General features: G+C 53.4%; 6 protein-coding genes across 6 annotated transcripts; 3 read left to right on the top strand and 3 right to left on the bottom strand.

The window, feature by feature from the left end:
• The first annotated feature begins 222 nt into the window (after nucleotides 1–222).
• GGS23DRAFT_587832 (uncharacterized protein) lies at nucleotides 223–1,900 on the top strand. Its single transcript, XM_051517510.1, has 3 exons — nucleotides 223–784; nucleotides 854–1,474; nucleotides 1,558–1,900. Exons 1-3 carry the CDS (start codon nucleotides 532–534, stop codon nucleotides 1,770–1,772), a joined length of 1,089 nt encoding a protein of 362 aa, XP_051367687.1. The 5' UTR covers nucleotides 223–531; the 3' UTR covers nucleotides 1,773–1,900.
• GGS23DRAFT_587835 (uncharacterized protein) lies at nucleotides 1,810–3,732 on the bottom strand. The gene has a single exon (XM_051517511.1). The coding sequence runs from the start codon at nucleotides 3,495–3,497 to the stop codon at nucleotides 2,424–2,426; it is 1,074 nt and encodes a 357-aa protein (XP_051367688.1). The 5' UTR covers nucleotides 3,498–3,732; the 3' UTR covers nucleotides 1,810–2,423.
• A 909-nt stretch (nucleotides 3,733–4,641) lies between these two features.
• GGS23DRAFT_587840 (carbohydrate-binding module family 1 protein) lies at nucleotides 4,642–6,461 on the top strand. The gene is made up of 5 exons (XM_051517512.1): nucleotides 4,642–4,800; nucleotides 4,861–5,312; nucleotides 5,372–5,435; nucleotides 5,519–6,083; nucleotides 6,174–6,461. Exons 2-5 carry the CDS (start codon nucleotides 5,225–5,227, stop codon nucleotides 6,207–6,209), a joined length of 753 nt encoding a protein of 250 aa, XP_051367689.1. The 5' UTR covers nucleotides 4,642–4,800; nucleotides 4,861–5,224; the 3' UTR covers nucleotides 6,210–6,461.
• GGS23DRAFT_587853 (S-adenosyl-L-methionine-dependent methyltransferase) lies at nucleotides 6,061–8,987 on the bottom strand. Its single transcript, XM_051517513.1, has 10 exons — nucleotides 8,128–8,987; nucleotides 7,909–8,051; nucleotides 7,770–7,811; nucleotides 7,633–7,699; nucleotides 7,548–7,575; nucleotides 7,477–7,489; nucleotides 6,981–7,413; nucleotides 6,837–6,921; nucleotides 6,174–6,774; nucleotides 6,061–6,083 (listed from the first exon to the last, which is right to left on the bottom strand). The coding sequence occupies exons 1-9, from the start codon at nucleotides 8,440–8,442 to the stop codon at nucleotides 6,626–6,628; spliced, it is 1,275 nt and encodes a 424-aa protein (XP_051367690.1). The 5' UTR covers nucleotides 8,443–8,987; the 3' UTR covers nucleotides 6,061–6,083; nucleotides 6,174–6,625.
• Nucleotides 8,988–10,546: 1,559 nt separating this feature from the next.
• Nucleotides 10,547–12,599, bottom strand: GGS23DRAFT_347344 (uncharacterized protein). Its single transcript, XM_051513104.1, has 4 exons — nucleotides 12,193–12,599; nucleotides 12,014–12,090; nucleotides 11,257–11,769; nucleotides 10,547–11,159 (listed from the first exon to the last, which is right to left on the bottom strand). The coding sequence occupies exons 1-4, from the start codon at nucleotides 12,493–12,495 to the stop codon at nucleotides 10,763–10,765; spliced, it is 1,290 nt and encodes a 429-aa protein (XP_051367691.1). The 5' UTR covers nucleotides 12,496–12,599; the 3' UTR covers nucleotides 10,547–10,762.
• Nucleotides 12,600–13,307: 708 nt separating this feature from the next.
• Nucleotides 13,308–15,404, top strand: GGS23DRAFT_587861 (uncharacterized protein). Its single transcript, XM_051517514.1, has one exon. It carries the CDS (start codon nucleotides 13,826–13,828, stop codon nucleotides 14,783–14,785), a length of 960 nt encoding a protein of 319 aa, XP_051367692.1. The 5' UTR covers nucleotides 13,308–13,825; the 3' UTR covers nucleotides 14,786–15,404.
• The last annotated feature ends 1,114 nt before the right edge of the window (nucleotides 15,405–16,518 follow it).

Here is a 16,518-nt window from a genome sequence, read left to right on the forward strand (position 1 = left end):
ATGGATAAGTTGCTGTAATGTTAGTGCGTATCCTGTTTGATACCACCTGGTTTGTGGCGGCTCGTACTGGTGGAATCGGTAAGCCACCGACTCATAGACACACCGAGTGAGCTCAGTCTTGGAAGAATGTAGCCATGCTCAAGCATTTCGTATCTCTACCGAACCCACGTGCCTATTTATTATTACCCGTCAAGCAGGTTGCGAACTCGACTCTAAACTAATGAAGGATAGAGAGTTGGTATTCAAGATATCTAGATGCCTATCGGTTCATGAATCAACTGCGCCAACCCTAGGCTTAGATGTGATAGCGGACGCCGATATAAGTTTAATGTCAAGAGAAAACTTAGGCACTATCAGGATGAGAAGTTGGAAAGTTCTGATACATCATGTACTCCGCGTGACCAGGCATGGCGAACCCAAGTGTTGGAGAACTAGCCTTCACCCTTTGCTGGCGATGGCTTTAGACCATCCGTCCCAAGCCTCCACCTTGAGCAAGTTCCGAGGTCGGCACTTAGGTACAATATCGCGAGCATGATTAACCCAGTCAACGCCAGAAATATCTCATGTATTACGGTGCGAGGCAACTTTCTGCGGTACACCTCGCCGGTCTTACCATGTAATGACAGACGCCGCCCCTCCTCCCGGGTGTTCCCCCTCACGTGGGGGCGCCGAATACACTGCATGGCACCAGGCCGGGCGTCTCTACGGCCGTGGAGCTGTTATAGCCAGCCGACAAAGCATTCGACCGGGGGGCGATTATTCATGAGTTCGGAGAGAAGAACGTGTGCGTCGCGTCACGCGAGTCTGCCGAGAATCTAGGTACATCGCGACTAACTTGCCGCACCTCTATTAGTGGTGGACGACACCCCCCCGCGGCCGTCGAGGTCGCTCGCTGGAAAAGTTGCCATCGTGACCGGGGCAGGATGCGAAGGTGACGGCCTCGGCAATGGCCGGGCCATCTCGGTCTTGCTAGCCGAGGACGGAGCATCGGTCGTGTGCGCCGACTTGAACCAGGCGTGGGCCGAGAAGACGAGCGACATGATACGAGCGGAGGGCAGGGGGGAGACCGCAAGCTGCCAGGGAGACGTCACCGATCCCGACGACTGCCGGAAGATCGTGGACGTGGCGATGACGACGTTCGGCCGCGTCGACATCCTCGTCAATAATGTCGGCATCATCGGGGCTAAGGGCACCGCGACCGAGTTCGACCTCGAGCAGTGGCGCCGCGGCCTCGACGTGAACGTCACGAGCATGGCGAATATGGTGAGGCTCGCCGTGCCCGAGATGCGCAAGAATGACGAGTCGCTGGGTCGGGTCCGCGGAAGCATCGTCAATATGGGATCGGTGGCGGGGCTAGTCGGAGGGACTCCCCATCTGCTGTATCCGACGAGCAAAGGCGCCGTGGTCAACATGACGCGTGCGATGGCAGCGCATCATGCGCCCGACGGCATCCGTGTGAACTGCGTGTGCCCAGGTAGGAGGTGTCTGTTGCTTGATTCCAACATATCGCCCCCCCCTCCTCCGACCCTGCGCGTTCTCGGGCACTAATAGAGACAGGCATGCTGTACACGCCTATGATACACGCGAAGGGCATGAGCCGGGAGATGCGAGAGGCGCGAAGAAATCGAAGCCTCTTGCGGACGGAAGGGAACGCGTGGGATTGCGCGACGGCCGTCCGGTTCCTAGCCAGCGAACAGGCCCGTTGGATCACGGGAAGCGTGCTCACCGTCGACGCTGGCGCTACTGCGGTCTCGGCCATCCAACTCGTGTGAAGAAGCAGCCGTGCTGGAAATATTTGAAATTGGGATCACGGTAGGCTTGGTTTTCAGGGGAGATGAGCTAAGTAGCGAAGACTACCAAGTAGCGCTATTAGGAATCGAACCTATCCTTCGTTAAGTAACCTACTGATCTAGGGGTTATGGGCGGGCAGGTTTATGTACCTACCTACCTAGTAAATGCGCGTTGTCATCTAACGGATCCGTCGATGGGACCCTTGCTACCCTACGGCAGACAGCGAGAAAGAGAGAAAGTCCACCAGCTTCTCCTATGTCCATATTTCGTTTCTTCTAAATTCCCAACGCTGGCACTCTTTCCAGATATTTCGCAGGCTATTCCAACGCCTACGCGTGGTTCTAAGAGCGATATATGCTCACGACTCTAGAGGAACATGATTGAGTGAGACCGCAATGCGTACACCTGTCAATAGGGTGTCTCCCCTCCTTACGTTAGCAGACCACTCCCAGCGCCGCTGTACATCGTCCGCTAGCTAGCAACGAGCGACTTTCCGTAACATACGAGGGCTGTGCACCCCTGTTGCCGGAGGAGGAATGGATTTTGTGAATACTCCTTGCTAGAGTTCCCCTATGCGAGGTGGAACCGCAAAGGAGCATTTTGCGGGTAGTTAGCGAGGCCAGAGGCAACAATTATTCTCTGCCGCCGTCGTCGTCTAGCAAACGACGACGTTTATTACCACCAGATACCACGTCGAACGGTTCGCGTCCGGAAAAATTGAACATCTTCTCGAGTTCTGCCACCGCGTCGACTGGTTGCGTAGCCGCGAAGTCCTTGTCCTTGGTCGCGCGTCGTTGGCTTGAGGTACCTTTCCTAAGAGACCGGTACGTGTCGTACAGCTTTTTCATGCTAGCTTCGGTGACGGGGAGCACGAGATGGGAGGTTCTGTCGTCCTTGACTTTCTCGCTAAGGACGTTTCCGGTGACCGCCTCTACGTACTTCAGGCCGCCGGGAGCGGGCACGGCAAGCACCACGGTGAGATCGTGGGCCGTGATTTCGAAGGAAGAGCGCTTGACATCTAGCAGGTTGCCGAGCTTACTCTTCCACGGCAAGTTGGCCAAGCTGAGATCTTCGTAGTACTCGCGCAGATATTTGCGGCTGGTTCCGGCCTTCAGGTCGGCGCCGTCCAGATAGTTCTTGACCAGCTCCTCCTTATGCTTCAGCATCTTTATGAAGGCATGCTGAATCACCCAGACGTTCCGTAGCGTAGGCTGCAGCACTGCCGCAGGCCCTCGATGCGATAAGCCGGGAGCGGTGCCGTCGCTTTCGACCACCAGCTCGATATCCGCCAGATCGGTAGCGAATTCGCGGAGTTTATAGCTGACCTTGCCGCTCGGGTGCGCTTGGCACCCCAGAAGCCGGTTTAGATCGCTCGCCGGGTCGACGCCGGGTAGGTTGTTGAGGGAAACGGCGGTAGGCGCAATACTGGCGTGGGCTGGATGCCCTATCTTGGTCTCCACCTCGTGGATTGCCTTTGCCGTCTTGCTCTGGACGGCGACCATCAGCTCTCTGAACGCGCCAAGCAAGCTGGATTGGTGATCGCGAAGGTCTGCGTCGTTGCCAGCGTACCTCGCCCGGGCGTTCTCATTCAAGGCAAGGCTATTTTCGACGAGCTCGTCAATGTTACGGAGTATGATCGCTATCTGAGGCGGTGGGGGTGCCTGGGGTGGTTTGGGGGGGTCACCGACGCTCGCCTGGGACGCCATGGCCGATTTGCCTGGTAGGTGAGGCAGGCCGGGGGTTTCCCGTCGCGAGTGCGGGAGCGCGGACAGCGAGAAATGCGTGCTCGCCGGGGCTGTAGGTTGGTGAGAGTGTCGCGTATCCTGGGTTCCTGGAGGCGGGTTCTTCGCAGTCGCAAGTAGGTACCTAGGTATGTAGGTAGGTAGGTATGTTGTTGCAATTGAGGTATGAGGGAGAGAAGAAGAAGAAGAAGAAGTAGACTGCGACATCGAGGAGGCACAAGCAGAAGCGGAAACGGAAGCAGAGCAAGCCACAACGAGATGACGCGGGGGTCTCAAGTGGCAGGCCAGGTATATTAGGTACTGTGTAGCGGGTACTTCGCCGCCTTACCCAGCGTACACGCCCAAGAGGTAGAACCGCCGGCCAGGCGGTAGTTGTCGTCAGTGATTTCTATACTATCCGGGCCTGAGAGGCCGGAGAGATGTTAAGTAGGTACTTCTAGGTATAGCTCACCGACGCATCAGATAGGTACCTCCTATACGGGTACTTGCATAGGTAGGTAGATAGAGGAGGTAGGTATGCAGTTTACCCGTAGTCCATAACCTCCTCCCCCCTCACTTATTAGGCTGTGTCTTGTCGCCAAGGTCTGTCTCTGTGCAGGAATGCAACTCTACGGTTGCGGTATCGTTGTCATGCTTTCTTATCAGGTGGCAGACGGACCGTATCAAGTATGAGTGGCATTTGCTCGTCTACACGATACCTACTCTATACTACTATAGGTATATCTGCCTCGCCGTCAGCTCGTTGTTTAGGCGGACCGAATAAATCTCCCCCCACTTAGTTAGTAGCTCTAGTTTCTTCGGACACTTCTTAATGTCTATTCAGTGCCGTCTTAGACTCTAAACAAGAATAACAATGGTGACAAACTGACTGTGGTCACTGTCCTGGTTCTTTTCCAACTTGTGTTCTGACGGGAAAACTCCGCCCTTGAAACGGATTCGCAGACTTGAGCGCCCGCCCCGACAGTTCTCAGCACGTAATCAAGTAACGGCGAGCATCATCCCGAGGAGCACCCCCGACTTTCTGGAGGCCGAAACCCTCAAAGACGACCTAGGTATATGACCGTCAGACTTTCGCTGTCTTATACCCAGGGTTCCTAATGTTCTTCGCAGCGTCTTTGAGTAAACTGGTCATAAGTCGGGAACGAGGAGAGTGACGTGCAAACTTCACATGATCCTGGGAACACTTAATCATGAAACATGCCTCCATAGCATAACTGGTTCTCTGATCGTATGTCCAGGCATGGCCATCGGAGGAGGCGAAGATTCGGTACGGAAGATAGACTCCGAGCTGCGGGTATTGCCGACTGCTGAGTAGTGGGATTCCAAGAATCCGGCCCGGCGTTCCATCGCAACTCCGCCGATTTCCCACTCGCGAACGAGACCCGGTCCCTAGTTTGGGGTAGCAAACAATTTTCAGCTTCTGGAGATCCGTTCCTACTTCCCCGAAGCTCACCGGGATCTGGGTCCACCGGCCAGACCGGGGCTGAGATCGGTCGCCTTTCCAGTGCAGAGCAGCGCGGTTGATGCTGAATTCGGAGCGGGCACAGAAGAGCCGTTCGAATGTGGGCTATGGGGCGCGGGACTCGTGTAAATAGGTATATAAAAGCCTCTGGCTGCCCCGAGGCGATGTCTATGTGCGCGACTTGGGTATCTTGTCCCCATCAGTCATAAACTCGTCGCACTTGACCTAGATGCTTACGATGCATGCTCATGCGGTATTGATACCCTCAGGCCTGCTCCTCGGCACCGCGGCCGCCCAACAGCCCGCCTACGCGCAATGTTAGAGCCGCACGTATTGAAGCCTATAGTCGAGAGCTCGCTGACAACATGCTACCCAGGTGGCGGCGTCGGGTATACAGGTCAGACTGACTGCGTGGCAGGATACGCTTGCCAGATCGTCAAGTAAGTCGCAATGATATTTCCGGCTGAGGGGCATCTTATGGTACGTGAACACTTGACTGAGAGAGGCGGTGCTACTCGTGTAGCGATTATTACCACCAGTGCCTCCCGGGGCAAGCCACGACACAGCCGACACGCGCTCCAACTGCCACGATCACGACGACGGGGACGGCCAGCGTGACGGAGACGACAGGCGGCGGTGACCCGTCGTATCCCACGACCTTAGAGTCGGGATACTACTGGGTGCGCGCAGTCGCGAGTCCCAACTTCCACTCGTACCTGCAGGCAGCGCCGACAGCGACGCCGTCGCCGGGGCCGGGGAACGCACACCTCCTCGCGGCGGCGCGGGCGGGCCAATTCGACCTCGTCGACGGACAGCTGGCGTACTACGTGCCGGGGGCGGCGGCGACGCTGTACATGCACATCGAGAACCCGGCCGATAAGACGCAGCGGGCGCTGGCGACGTGGTTTGACGGGGCGCCGAACAGCTACGGCGCCTTCGCGTTCCAGGGAGACACGCTCACGTGGTCGGTGGCCGACATTACGCGCCCGAACGCGGCGGCGTGGTTCGTCTGCGGCGACGAGAAGAGGCTGTATGTCAACACGGGCGCGTACGCATACGATACGCCGGCGGGGTGCGCAGATCAGACGGTGAGTAGCGATTTGCCTCCCAGTCGGATCTCGGAGAGAGCTCTATGCTGTCCTTCTGCCCATGGCGATGCTGACGGCGTCGGCGACTAGATACACTCCTACGGTGGTTCGACGGCGGATATTTGAGGCGCAAATAAGGGGCTCGACATCCAACAGGGGATCGAATGCGCCCGAATGCATATCGACTGGGGAGAAACAGAGCGTAAGAGGACCGGAATAGGGCAGATTCGGAATTCCATCACATTAGGTATATCTGTCTCCTTACCCACGGTGCACTGCAGCAGAAGAGAATCGACGTATAACACCCACTCCCAATGGGGACTCGACGAAATCTAGAAAGCTCGTTCTACTCGTATATAACCCGGGCGCGGATTTTTTCTTTCCTTCTTTTTGATATAATATAGGCTCAAACACCGCCAGAACTCAAGCAGGCGGCACGCCGCCTCCCATCTTCTGTCTACTCGGAGGGCTTGACGCTCGCTTTTCCTCGATCGGCCTTTTTTTTCTTTCCAAAAGAGAACACAAAAACTGAGCCTTGGTTATTATTCCGGTTTCCTGCCAATTACTACCTTCTGCGGGTAATAGGGGTGGACTTTTCGGGACCGTAGTTCACGTCGCAGATGTACAGCGTAGACCGAAATTTCTTCTTTTGTCCACCCCATGATAGTAATCCAGACATATACCAGAAATCCTACGCGATAAAGTAAGCATGGAAGAAGTTGGGAACCCCGAGGTAAGGCAGTTAAACCATACCTTCAATGTCCTGTTCAAGAGCGAGCTGGTTATATTGACCGATCTCCTTCAACTTGGGGTCCGCTGGCCAATCTCCCAACGGTGTCTAGGGACAGAATGTTAGTCGATGAGCTTCGCGGGAACCTTTCAGATGTGTATACATGCCTTGAAGTCGTGTTCGCGGATATCGACGAAGCCAGCCTCCTCCATGGCCTTGCGCTGGATCCCCTCCTCGACGACGCGGAACGAGCGGCCGATCCTCTTGCCAGACTCCCCAAACACCTTACCCCATTGATCAAGAGCGGAACCGTCCGCCACCGTCCCATCGTCGCTGGTGATAATAGCGGACGATTCCTTGTTCTCGAACCATCCACCGGGCTTCAGGGCCTTGAAGACCTCCTTGTAAAGAGAAGTCCAGTCAGTGATGGAGCCCACTAGCCAACGCATGTGGATGTAGTCGAAACTGTTGGGCTTATACGTCCAGGGCCGCGTCACGTCGTCGATTTCGAATTTCAGGTTAGGAGGGATCCATTGCGGCTGTTGCGCCGATATGTCTACACCGGTTACCTCAGCGCCGGGATGCTGGTCGGCGAAGTCGCTTGGCGGAATTAGCATCATCTCGACATACCCGGGATAACGAGCCTGGGGAGGGGTGTATTACATTGCCCACAACCCTTCGACGAGACGCCTGAGTTAATACGAACCGACGAGGGCAAATATGACGATACTTACCAGTGCCACAGCCCACGTCCAGAACTTTCTATGCTACGTTAAGAACACAGCACGGGCACGGATTGGTGGATGCGAGGCTTCTTACCTGCACGCTGTCGTCGATTGGAGCTAAGTAAATCTTCCCGTCTTGCAACAGCGTCGATACGTGATGACTGACAATTGGCGTTAGCGCGACAAGCGCTGGGTTGGGCGGTTCGAGGCAAGACGACGAGGGGGGCTCACAGGATATCCATACACTCATCGTGTTGGGCATCATTCGGGTTCCTCATCGAGAACTGTTAGCTTTCGTACACTGAACTGTGCTAGCTATACGGCTAGCTGAGCTTGGGCGCAACGGGGCGAGGAGAAGACGCGGTCGCACCAGGATTGAGCGTTACCCAGCTCGCTGTGAAACGTGCGTCCGTGCATGGTTCGATACTCGAGTATGCTGGCGCTCAGCGACGCGGTCGAGCTGGCATTGTCTCCCCCGTAAGCAGAATCTTCATCGTCGGAGTCGTAAACGGCCTAGAATGGCCATGGTTAATTACCTGACCCTAGAATGACGCATGCATACTTTATTCAAATCCAGGTTATCGCGTACCGGTATTTGCGCCCAGTGGGACGCGGGCAAGACCTCCGGTACTTGAGCCTGCTGATCGGGCTCAGCAGCCGACGCCATATCTAGCGCGTCTACGGTCGTTGACGTTGCTGCCGCCCCGGCTTCTGGTGTAGCAGCGGTAGCAGAGGCAGTAGTGGTAACAGGAGGACTAGAAGGAGGGGCAGGAGACGACGGCGCCTCTGAAGTCTCCGTCGCAACCGTTGCACTAGTTGCGCTCTCGCCCGCTGCAGTGCCGGCCTGTGGCGTTACGTCTGACCTCGCCACGGGTTCTGGTGCCTTGGTAGAAAGGTTGGCCATGCTGGTAGGCTAGATAGATGTCTATCTTTGGCTTGGAACTCTTGGCTCGATCGAGGCACTAACGCATGAACACAACCTGTCTACTGTGACTCTTGCTCGCTAGTTCAGATTATGCCTAAGACATAGGCAAGCCTACGTGTTGGGCTCCCTGGCAAGACGAGACAGAGAGAGAGGAAGAGTCGGAAGCGCTACGCTGGAGAGCGGCCTCTCTAAGGGACAACCGCAGCCGTACGAGTCAACTCAATAGCAATCGTCTAGCGTTGTGGGGTGGAGGGGCGAGGGTTGAGCCGCCAAGTAGAGAGTAGCTGGGAATAGGCAGGGCCATACGACTCGCAAGAATCCAGCCGGAGGTGCTGAAGGGGGGGAGTCGGACGATTTATTGGCGTCCATACTACATGTGGAAAACCCGTTATTGTACAGCGCGCCCGTGTCTCGGGAGCTATACATTAGGTATGTTCTCACACACGCCCGGAGACGGTCTTGGATGAGGCACATGGGAATCCAGCATCTGACAGATAATGGTAACCGGGTATGCTCAGAAGCACATGTGCCTTAGATACCACCCTCAGCTGAGGGAGGGCGGGGATTTGGCAGCATGCGTGAACACCAAACCCGGGAGTGAAGAAATCAACTGGGAGCAAACCGGGTTGGGGGGAAGAAGGCTCAAATCCGATGGGACGTGGAACGAATGCGACGGTAGCACTGCGTACGGAGTTGCATATCTACACGACTGCGCAGCGTTTCTCTCCCCCTTTTATTACCTATCGTGGCCCGTTGGCATGGCTGTCACCCGCATCATTCTCGCCCACCTAGTGTGCGTCCTGCGAGATGAATGGTCCACCGACCCCTCTCTAACCCTCTCTCAGTTGTGCGTCTCTGCTAGCTCGATGGAGGATATTTCAACCTCGACGAGCTATCGGCGATCGAATGTTTACGGGGACGCGCCGAGCTGTGTGTGTTGTACACCACCTGCAGGCTACTAGTGACAAGACCTGTCAATATCGAGCCTTCGGCAGACCGCTGGACAGGATAAGTCACTGTCAGCATGCCCGCCGGGGCTCTCTCGTTCGCCTTACGGTCTCGACGTCGAGATCGCCTCCCGGAATTGTCCCCTCCGAACATACATGCATACACCTACATAGTACAATGGTTGCTGTGTAGTTCATTCGGGCGTACTGAACGGTCCACCTGTCGCTACCGGGGGAGTGGTGGTGATCGCGCTCTTTTGGTAATGACTCGTCATGCGCCGCTCGCGAGGCTATCGAGTCGCACGCGAGGCCGCCGCCACGAGATAGGTATATCGGGTATGGCCTCTCGTATCTCGGTCCTGTTTCGAGGTGGAGCGCGGTGTCGAAAAGTCCTACGCCGCACACCCTCCAGTCGCCGTATACCTGCTCCGTTTCTCGTCTCCTCTGCCTGCGTGGGATGGCCCTCCTAGCCCGTCAACTTCGAGTTGCTTTTTCTCCTCTGCATATATACACACACCTCTATCGATCCAATGGGACGCTAGAGCCGGACGACGGTCTCCTTTCCGTGCCATGAAAAATTCTCGTCTGATATTAACCCCCAGCAGTGCTAAAGGCTGCGGCGCCACAAGGGTTCGGAACGGACCAACCAGTCTGGCCAGAACCCTCTTCGCTCCGATTCTTGTCTTCTCAGCCCCCGAGCAGGCATTGGGAATGCCGCATAGCTAATGGGGCGTACTGGTTCCATCTGACAGACGTTTCTGAGGGAATAATTCTCGGTCCTACATCCCATTCTGGGTTGTGGGCGTTGTCTTCGCTCTTAGGGACGGGGAGTCTGCATATATGATAGGCGACACGTTTGATTTCCGGAGCGCCATATATCCACGCCCTACCTCTGTTTAGGTAGGTATGTCTATTTTGCATAAGCAATTGACGCCTTCGTGGGAATCATGCGGTCAATTTTTATATCGCGCTCTGGCTCCTATGTAATAGGGTCGTACGTTATTCTAGGCGCGGGATTTTGCGGCCCAGACGCTTCGGCTGAAATCTCATCCCTATGCACTAGGGGAAGGAAAAGGGACTGAGGCTGAAATTAGGGTGCGCCTCCAACGAGGGATCCGCCTAGTAAACACGCAATAAACGAGAAAAAGAATTTCCAAAAGATAAAATATATACGCCGTAGTTCATTGTGAGTGGCAGAGCGTATAAGACCAGGTGGCTATACTCGCACACAGCTCTCTACCTAAACGAACGCTCGACAACCACAGCGAGGACCCGGCGGGAACGGGATCGATCGCGGCCGAATCTGAGATCGTAGCCCACTCGGAGACGAGGGCAAGATCCACGACGAATTTTTAGAAAGGGCACCCTCCCTGGCCAAAGCCGGCTTTTATCTTCTTGACATCAATTTCCATCTCGTCGACGCCGAGGCCTATGCGATTTGAGGGGCCTAGGTCCGAGAACAAGTACCCCTCGGGCATGAACTCCCCTGGGTTATCGCCGGGGACCTTGCCACCGTAGAGCCATACGGCCCAAGCTGCGGGCCCCCAGCGGTTGAAGACAGTGGGCGTGATGTAGAAGGGATAATTGCCGTACGGTATCCGCTGGGTCATGCGTCCCGTCTTCGGGTCCGGGTCGTACTGGCGCTTGAGCTGGAAAAAGCGAGGTAGCGATAAGTAACGTAGGACGAAGCGCCGCACAGCGAGGATCGAGTACATCACGGCCGCCGCCGTGACGTCGGGCTCCGGCAGCCTATCCATTAGCATACTTGCTGGCCGGGTTTCGACGACCGTGGTCACACGATGTAGGTAAATGATAGGTAGATAGAAGGAGGGAGTGGGTAACTTACATGAAAGCCTCACGTACTCTGCCTCCCAGGAGACTAATTATCGCGTCGGTAACGAATGGCTTCGCGAACCAGGGCACCCAGTACGTCATCATGGGGATTAAAGTGCGAGCGGGTTTCGCCGACACGACGCTGGGCTTCATCGCGCCGACTTCGTACGACTTGGCCCAGGCGGAGATGTCGTCGAAGAATTCAATGCCGTCGCGCCACCCACGCTCAGCATGCGTCAAGTAGCCCTTGTACTCAATGCCCATGGCCTCGCCGACGGCCTTCCAGAAGACGCCGCTCGCGCAATACTCCATCTCGTTGAACGGTCGCCACTCGTATAGCTCGGCGAAGCGCGCCGGCTCCGTCACAAACACCGACAGCGTGTATAGCAGGTCTGCATTCGAGATGGTGCCCTCCTTGATGTATCGACTGTGCAGGAAGTTCATACGCGCGATCCCGCGCACAGCCCTCTCCGACGTTGGTGGGTTGATTAAAAACTCACCAATTAGGGCCCCCGTGTCTTCGAACCTGTCTCCATGGTCAGGTAGCTGTCCGAGCGTTGATAGAGGCGTCTACGACGGGCATTATCGCAAGTCACGACAGTCGCAGTAGCCACCTATCTCAACGGCGGCTATCTCGAAGCGACCCGCTTCCTTCTTGGAGGAAGCCGGCTCGGCGCGCGGGCCTCCGGGGTGTGCATCCCTGGTGACCACGACATGGTCCTCCAAGAAATGGGAAACGAAGGGGGAGTAGAAAAGAAGAATATCCTCACCTCTTGAGGCTCTTAACGGGGTCCGTCAAGTTGCCCGTAGCCAAGAGAAGGCGACTGATGCTCTCGACACCATACGTCTAATCGCGCCCGAGTTAGCGAGCCATTCTCTAAAGGCGGGTCGAGACGAAACCATCTCGAACCTCCCCACCGGGGCTACTATTACGTCCTATGCGACAGACCTTAAACAGCCCGAATTGGAGGGCTTGGAAGTGGAGCAGGGGAATCTCCCAAGTCGAGAGGAAGTCGATGACCTGCTGGGCCTCCCCGACCGTCATCCTCGCGAGGGAGGCCCGGTTCAGGTAGCCTAGTCTCTTCCGCAGCGCATGTTCGCGGCGGAAGCGGAGCGCGCGGCACAGTCCGACGTAGAGTAGGACTCCGGTGAGGACGAGCTGCTTCCACGTGGTCAACGTGAAGAAGGCTACCAGCGGCTGCGGTGGCAGTACAGAAGCGGCGGCGCGGGCGTCGGCCACCGAGATGTTCATTATAGGTAAAGAAGACGATAGGAGCGAATAAAAGAATTGTCTCGTTAGGTATATCGTTTTAGTGGCAGGAGGAAGAGAGAAGGTGGTATAGACAGACGAGAGGGGGGAATCTGATGATCGAGCTCTAGATTGATATCGAACATCCGTCCATTTTACGATATTACGGCGTGGTCATGGAACTGCTCTAGATTTTCCGTTCCCTTACCAGATTATATTTCTTTCTCACTACCCCCTTTCTTTTGTTCTTCGTCTTCCCCCGCCTGGCCAAGTTCGCCTTTTCCGTTCTCTGTCTTTCCTATTACCCCCCTCCCCCCGCCAAAAGTAAGACTACAGCATGTCGATATTCGATACTTCGTACCTCGGCTCTTTCTTGCAGCTAAGGGTCATGTTTTATAACCCAAGGTGCCGATTTTAACTAGCTCTAACCTGCTGTTTTAAGGCTACTCTTTAAAAATAACTCTAAGTTTAATTATAAATATTAATTAATAATCGTAACTTTAAGTAAATACTATAATTTAAAGCTATATAAATATTATATTATGACTTGAAGGAAAACTTAATATCTAAATATCAATTTCTTTTAAAAAATACTTCTTTATTTTATTTTTATTTAGAGTTTTTCATAAAATATTTAAAGAGAGGTTTTTTTAAAAGAAAATATTATATTTAATTTTTCTTCTAAACTTTTATAATGCTCATTAATCACGGTCTTGCATTATATTTAGATAAATTAATTAAATATAATATTTATAGTATTTAATATTTTAATTTGATATATTGTATTCTTTTAATAACGATTTTGTAACGTATTAATAAATCTTCGGGCTCTCGAGGTTTACAGGTACCCTAGTAATTGATATATCACCAACAGCATAATGCATTACCAACACCGCTTCGTCTCCCTTGCTTGTCGCTCACGCCTCGATCCCCAAGATCAAAGCATGAGACGCCGAATAGGCAGTTGACGTGTGCTTATATGCCCAGAGGCTAGAAATAGCATGACGGAGTGGTGCGACCAAAATACCTCGGTTGCGGCCGCCCACCTCATCCTAGTGGGGATGAACATGTTGGGTCCATAAGGATGCGTGGATACGGTGCAAATCCGAGGCTTGAAGCCCGGTTGGGTCTGCGCGGAATTGCTGTTCGAGTTCACCTCGCTGTCAATTCGATCCTACCCGCCAAGGTCTACAGCGGCCTGCTCATTGACCACAAGGCAACCGAGTGGGCAGAGCTTCTCGAATTGAAATCGTTCTGATTCATACTACCTTTCGCCTGTACTGCCTTCTTCTCTTGTGGGTTGTATCCCTTCTCCAGGGTCACACTTTTGATCATGTCTGAAGCACTAGCTACTCAAGACGAAGCCTTGTCAAGGCTTTTAGCCTACGTATTCTCTGGCGCAATCGGCCCCCCTGAAGGGAAAGGTGTAGGCTATGCGCTGGTTGAAGCCAAGCCAACCGCCTTCTCTTGGTTGGCGTCGTTGGAGGACATCGATGGGCCTCCTGCGCCCGTCGACCGATACCTCATTAAGATTGACAGGCTGTCAAGAGATATCTGCCCTCCAGAACATATTGTACTATCGGAAATAGAACTTGCAGAGGCGGCGTTCGCGGCAACAGGCCAACATTTGGTCTCGTCGACCAGGTTCACCAACGGCGCGCTGAGCATCTCATACAAGGTCACGGTCCAAGAGAGCTTGGATATCGCATATGTCGTTCAGCTACGTCACCACGGCTGCGTAGCGTCCATGGATGTGCTCATGGCTTCGATCTCGAGAATGATTGACCCTCAGATCTTGCCCGTGCCTCCTGTATATCCAATACCGGGGGAAATGCAACGGCAGGTGGCCACAGGTATAGGAAGGCAAATACCTCGGCTTATACCGGGTGTTATGGCGTCGTCGATCTACCCTCGAATGTCGCACGAGGAGAGGCTCATCATCGTGCAGAAAATGGCCCTTGCGTTCCAAGCCTGCTGGAGAATCCAGCTCCCGGAACATCATCTGATCGGCGAGCTTATTGCCGCGACAATTGATGGTCAGGTTGTTCTCAAGATTGGACCCGATCGACACTATGGCCTCGGGGGCCCGTTTCCTACTGTACGCGAGTACCTCCGGGCGTATATCAGGTCCTCACTCGTCGCCCTCGAAAAGCAGCAGGGCATTGAAGAATATAAGGAGCGGTTCTTGGGTCATATCAGGGATTTTGTCGATAACCGTATGTATAATGTACCTACCCGCTATCGTCGAGGACATCCCCATCGTTGCTATGCACGCGGACATGGGCCTTCATAACATCATCTTGTCAAGCCAGATACACACTGAGATACAAGCGGTCATCGACTGGGAATTCACATCTAGTGCGCCATATGCCTCTCTCCGCCGAATCATTGAAATGCTTTTCCGTAAGCCTGCCCTTAATGGGTTCGGCCCGGAGTACGATCGCGCCAATGAACTCCGTGAGGCTTTCTGGGGCACCATCCAGGACTGGGAGCAGTGAAACCAGAGCGAGGCGACACAGGCATTCCTGGGGTGGTTTAGGTTCGGCCTCTTCATCAAGCCTGAATGGAGGCTGAAAGACCTTCCCCCTGATGAGACTGGACTTTTGGCATGAAAACATTCCAGCGGTCAAGAGCATTTTGAGCAAGCGTTCCACTGGCGTCGAGCGAGTGTCTCAGTCGGCACTTATGCATGATGACTAAATAAGGGGATAAGAAGTAATATGGCGGCGTGGATTAGAAAGAAGACCGGAAATAGTGCCAGGCAGAGATGCTTTCTTGGACTCCAATGTTAGCTTAGCACTAGTTCGTCTACCATTACATGAGACTTGGAAGAAAAGAAAAGAAAATAGCCGTTGGCTCTAATAAAGGCGCTTTACAATAAACTCAAATAAATATAAATAAATTTATTATAACACTAGATTTTAAGTTTTTTAAGAATATTTTTAAAAATATTTTAATATAATATAATTAATAAACATATAAATAAATAATATATTTAGTTATTTAACATTTATTAAAAAATAAGAATTAACTTTTAAAATTAAATATTATATAAATAAAAATATTTAATATTATATAATTTTATGTTTTTAATTTTCTTATAAAATAGAAAAAGAAAAAATTTTTTCATTTCTCTCTACGTTTCTTTTAATGAAAAAATTCATGTATAAGCTTATATTAAAAAAACCGGTCAGTGAAGGAGTGGCCCTTTGGGGGGGGGGGTAGGTTAGCTTACTCTCTCCTATGCTTAGCCTGTACTAAAATCTTATACTAAGCAAGCGGCTTTTAGGTTGCTTGGTTTCTCGTTATGAGGTACGGAGTAGGGTTGAGGCGGTCCAACAGAAAGGTGCTTGGAACTCGGCGCTGTATCCGTCGCTGGGAGTGGTGATAGGCTGCCCGGATACTCGCGACTTTGGGATGGTGCAGTGTTGGTTGAGCACATGTGTTAAAATAAAATAAAAACTTGTGCGATCGTCCAAAGGGAAGACTGTTTACTCTGGAGGGGGGGAACGCTGGGGTCAGCGGTTGGTAGATAGCTCTACGTAGCACTCATGACCCTGCCCATTGAGATGCAGTCATCATCTACCTAGCTGCGTCAGCCATATCGGAAGATGGAGACTGGCTGTCCGCTGGCCTAACCGCCTAGCGGCCCGCCCTGTAATCCATGGCTATACCTAAGCTGTCTACCAACCTGCGTATGGTTCCGTCTGCATTTACAGGACGATTGCGATTTCTAAGCGCGGGGAGCGAGACGAGGGGGTATAAGTGGGAGAGAGGGGTGATAATCCTTTGACCTGCCAACAGTCGTCTGATGCCTGGCAAATCCCAAACCGGAACACCAGGACGGTGGTTCGTCTCAACCTCGCCCGATCCTCTCTGTTCTCGGCGGAGCAGCTGTTATTTTCTTTATCTCTACTTCTTCCTCTTCTTCGCCTCTCCCTCCCTTGCCCGTGCAAAAATGCGAAGAGATATAGAGATACGGACAAACGGATGGGAAGAGAGAAGGATCTGCTGGACACCCCCAAA

This window comes from Durotheca rogersii, assembly GCF_024521655.1.
Source record: "Durotheca rogersii strain YMJ 92031201 chromosome Unknown GGS23scaffold_39, whole genome shotgun sequence".
Lineage (NCBI taxonomy): Eukaryota > Fungi > Ascomycota > Sordariomycetes > Xylariales > Xylariaceae > Durotheca > Durotheca rogersii.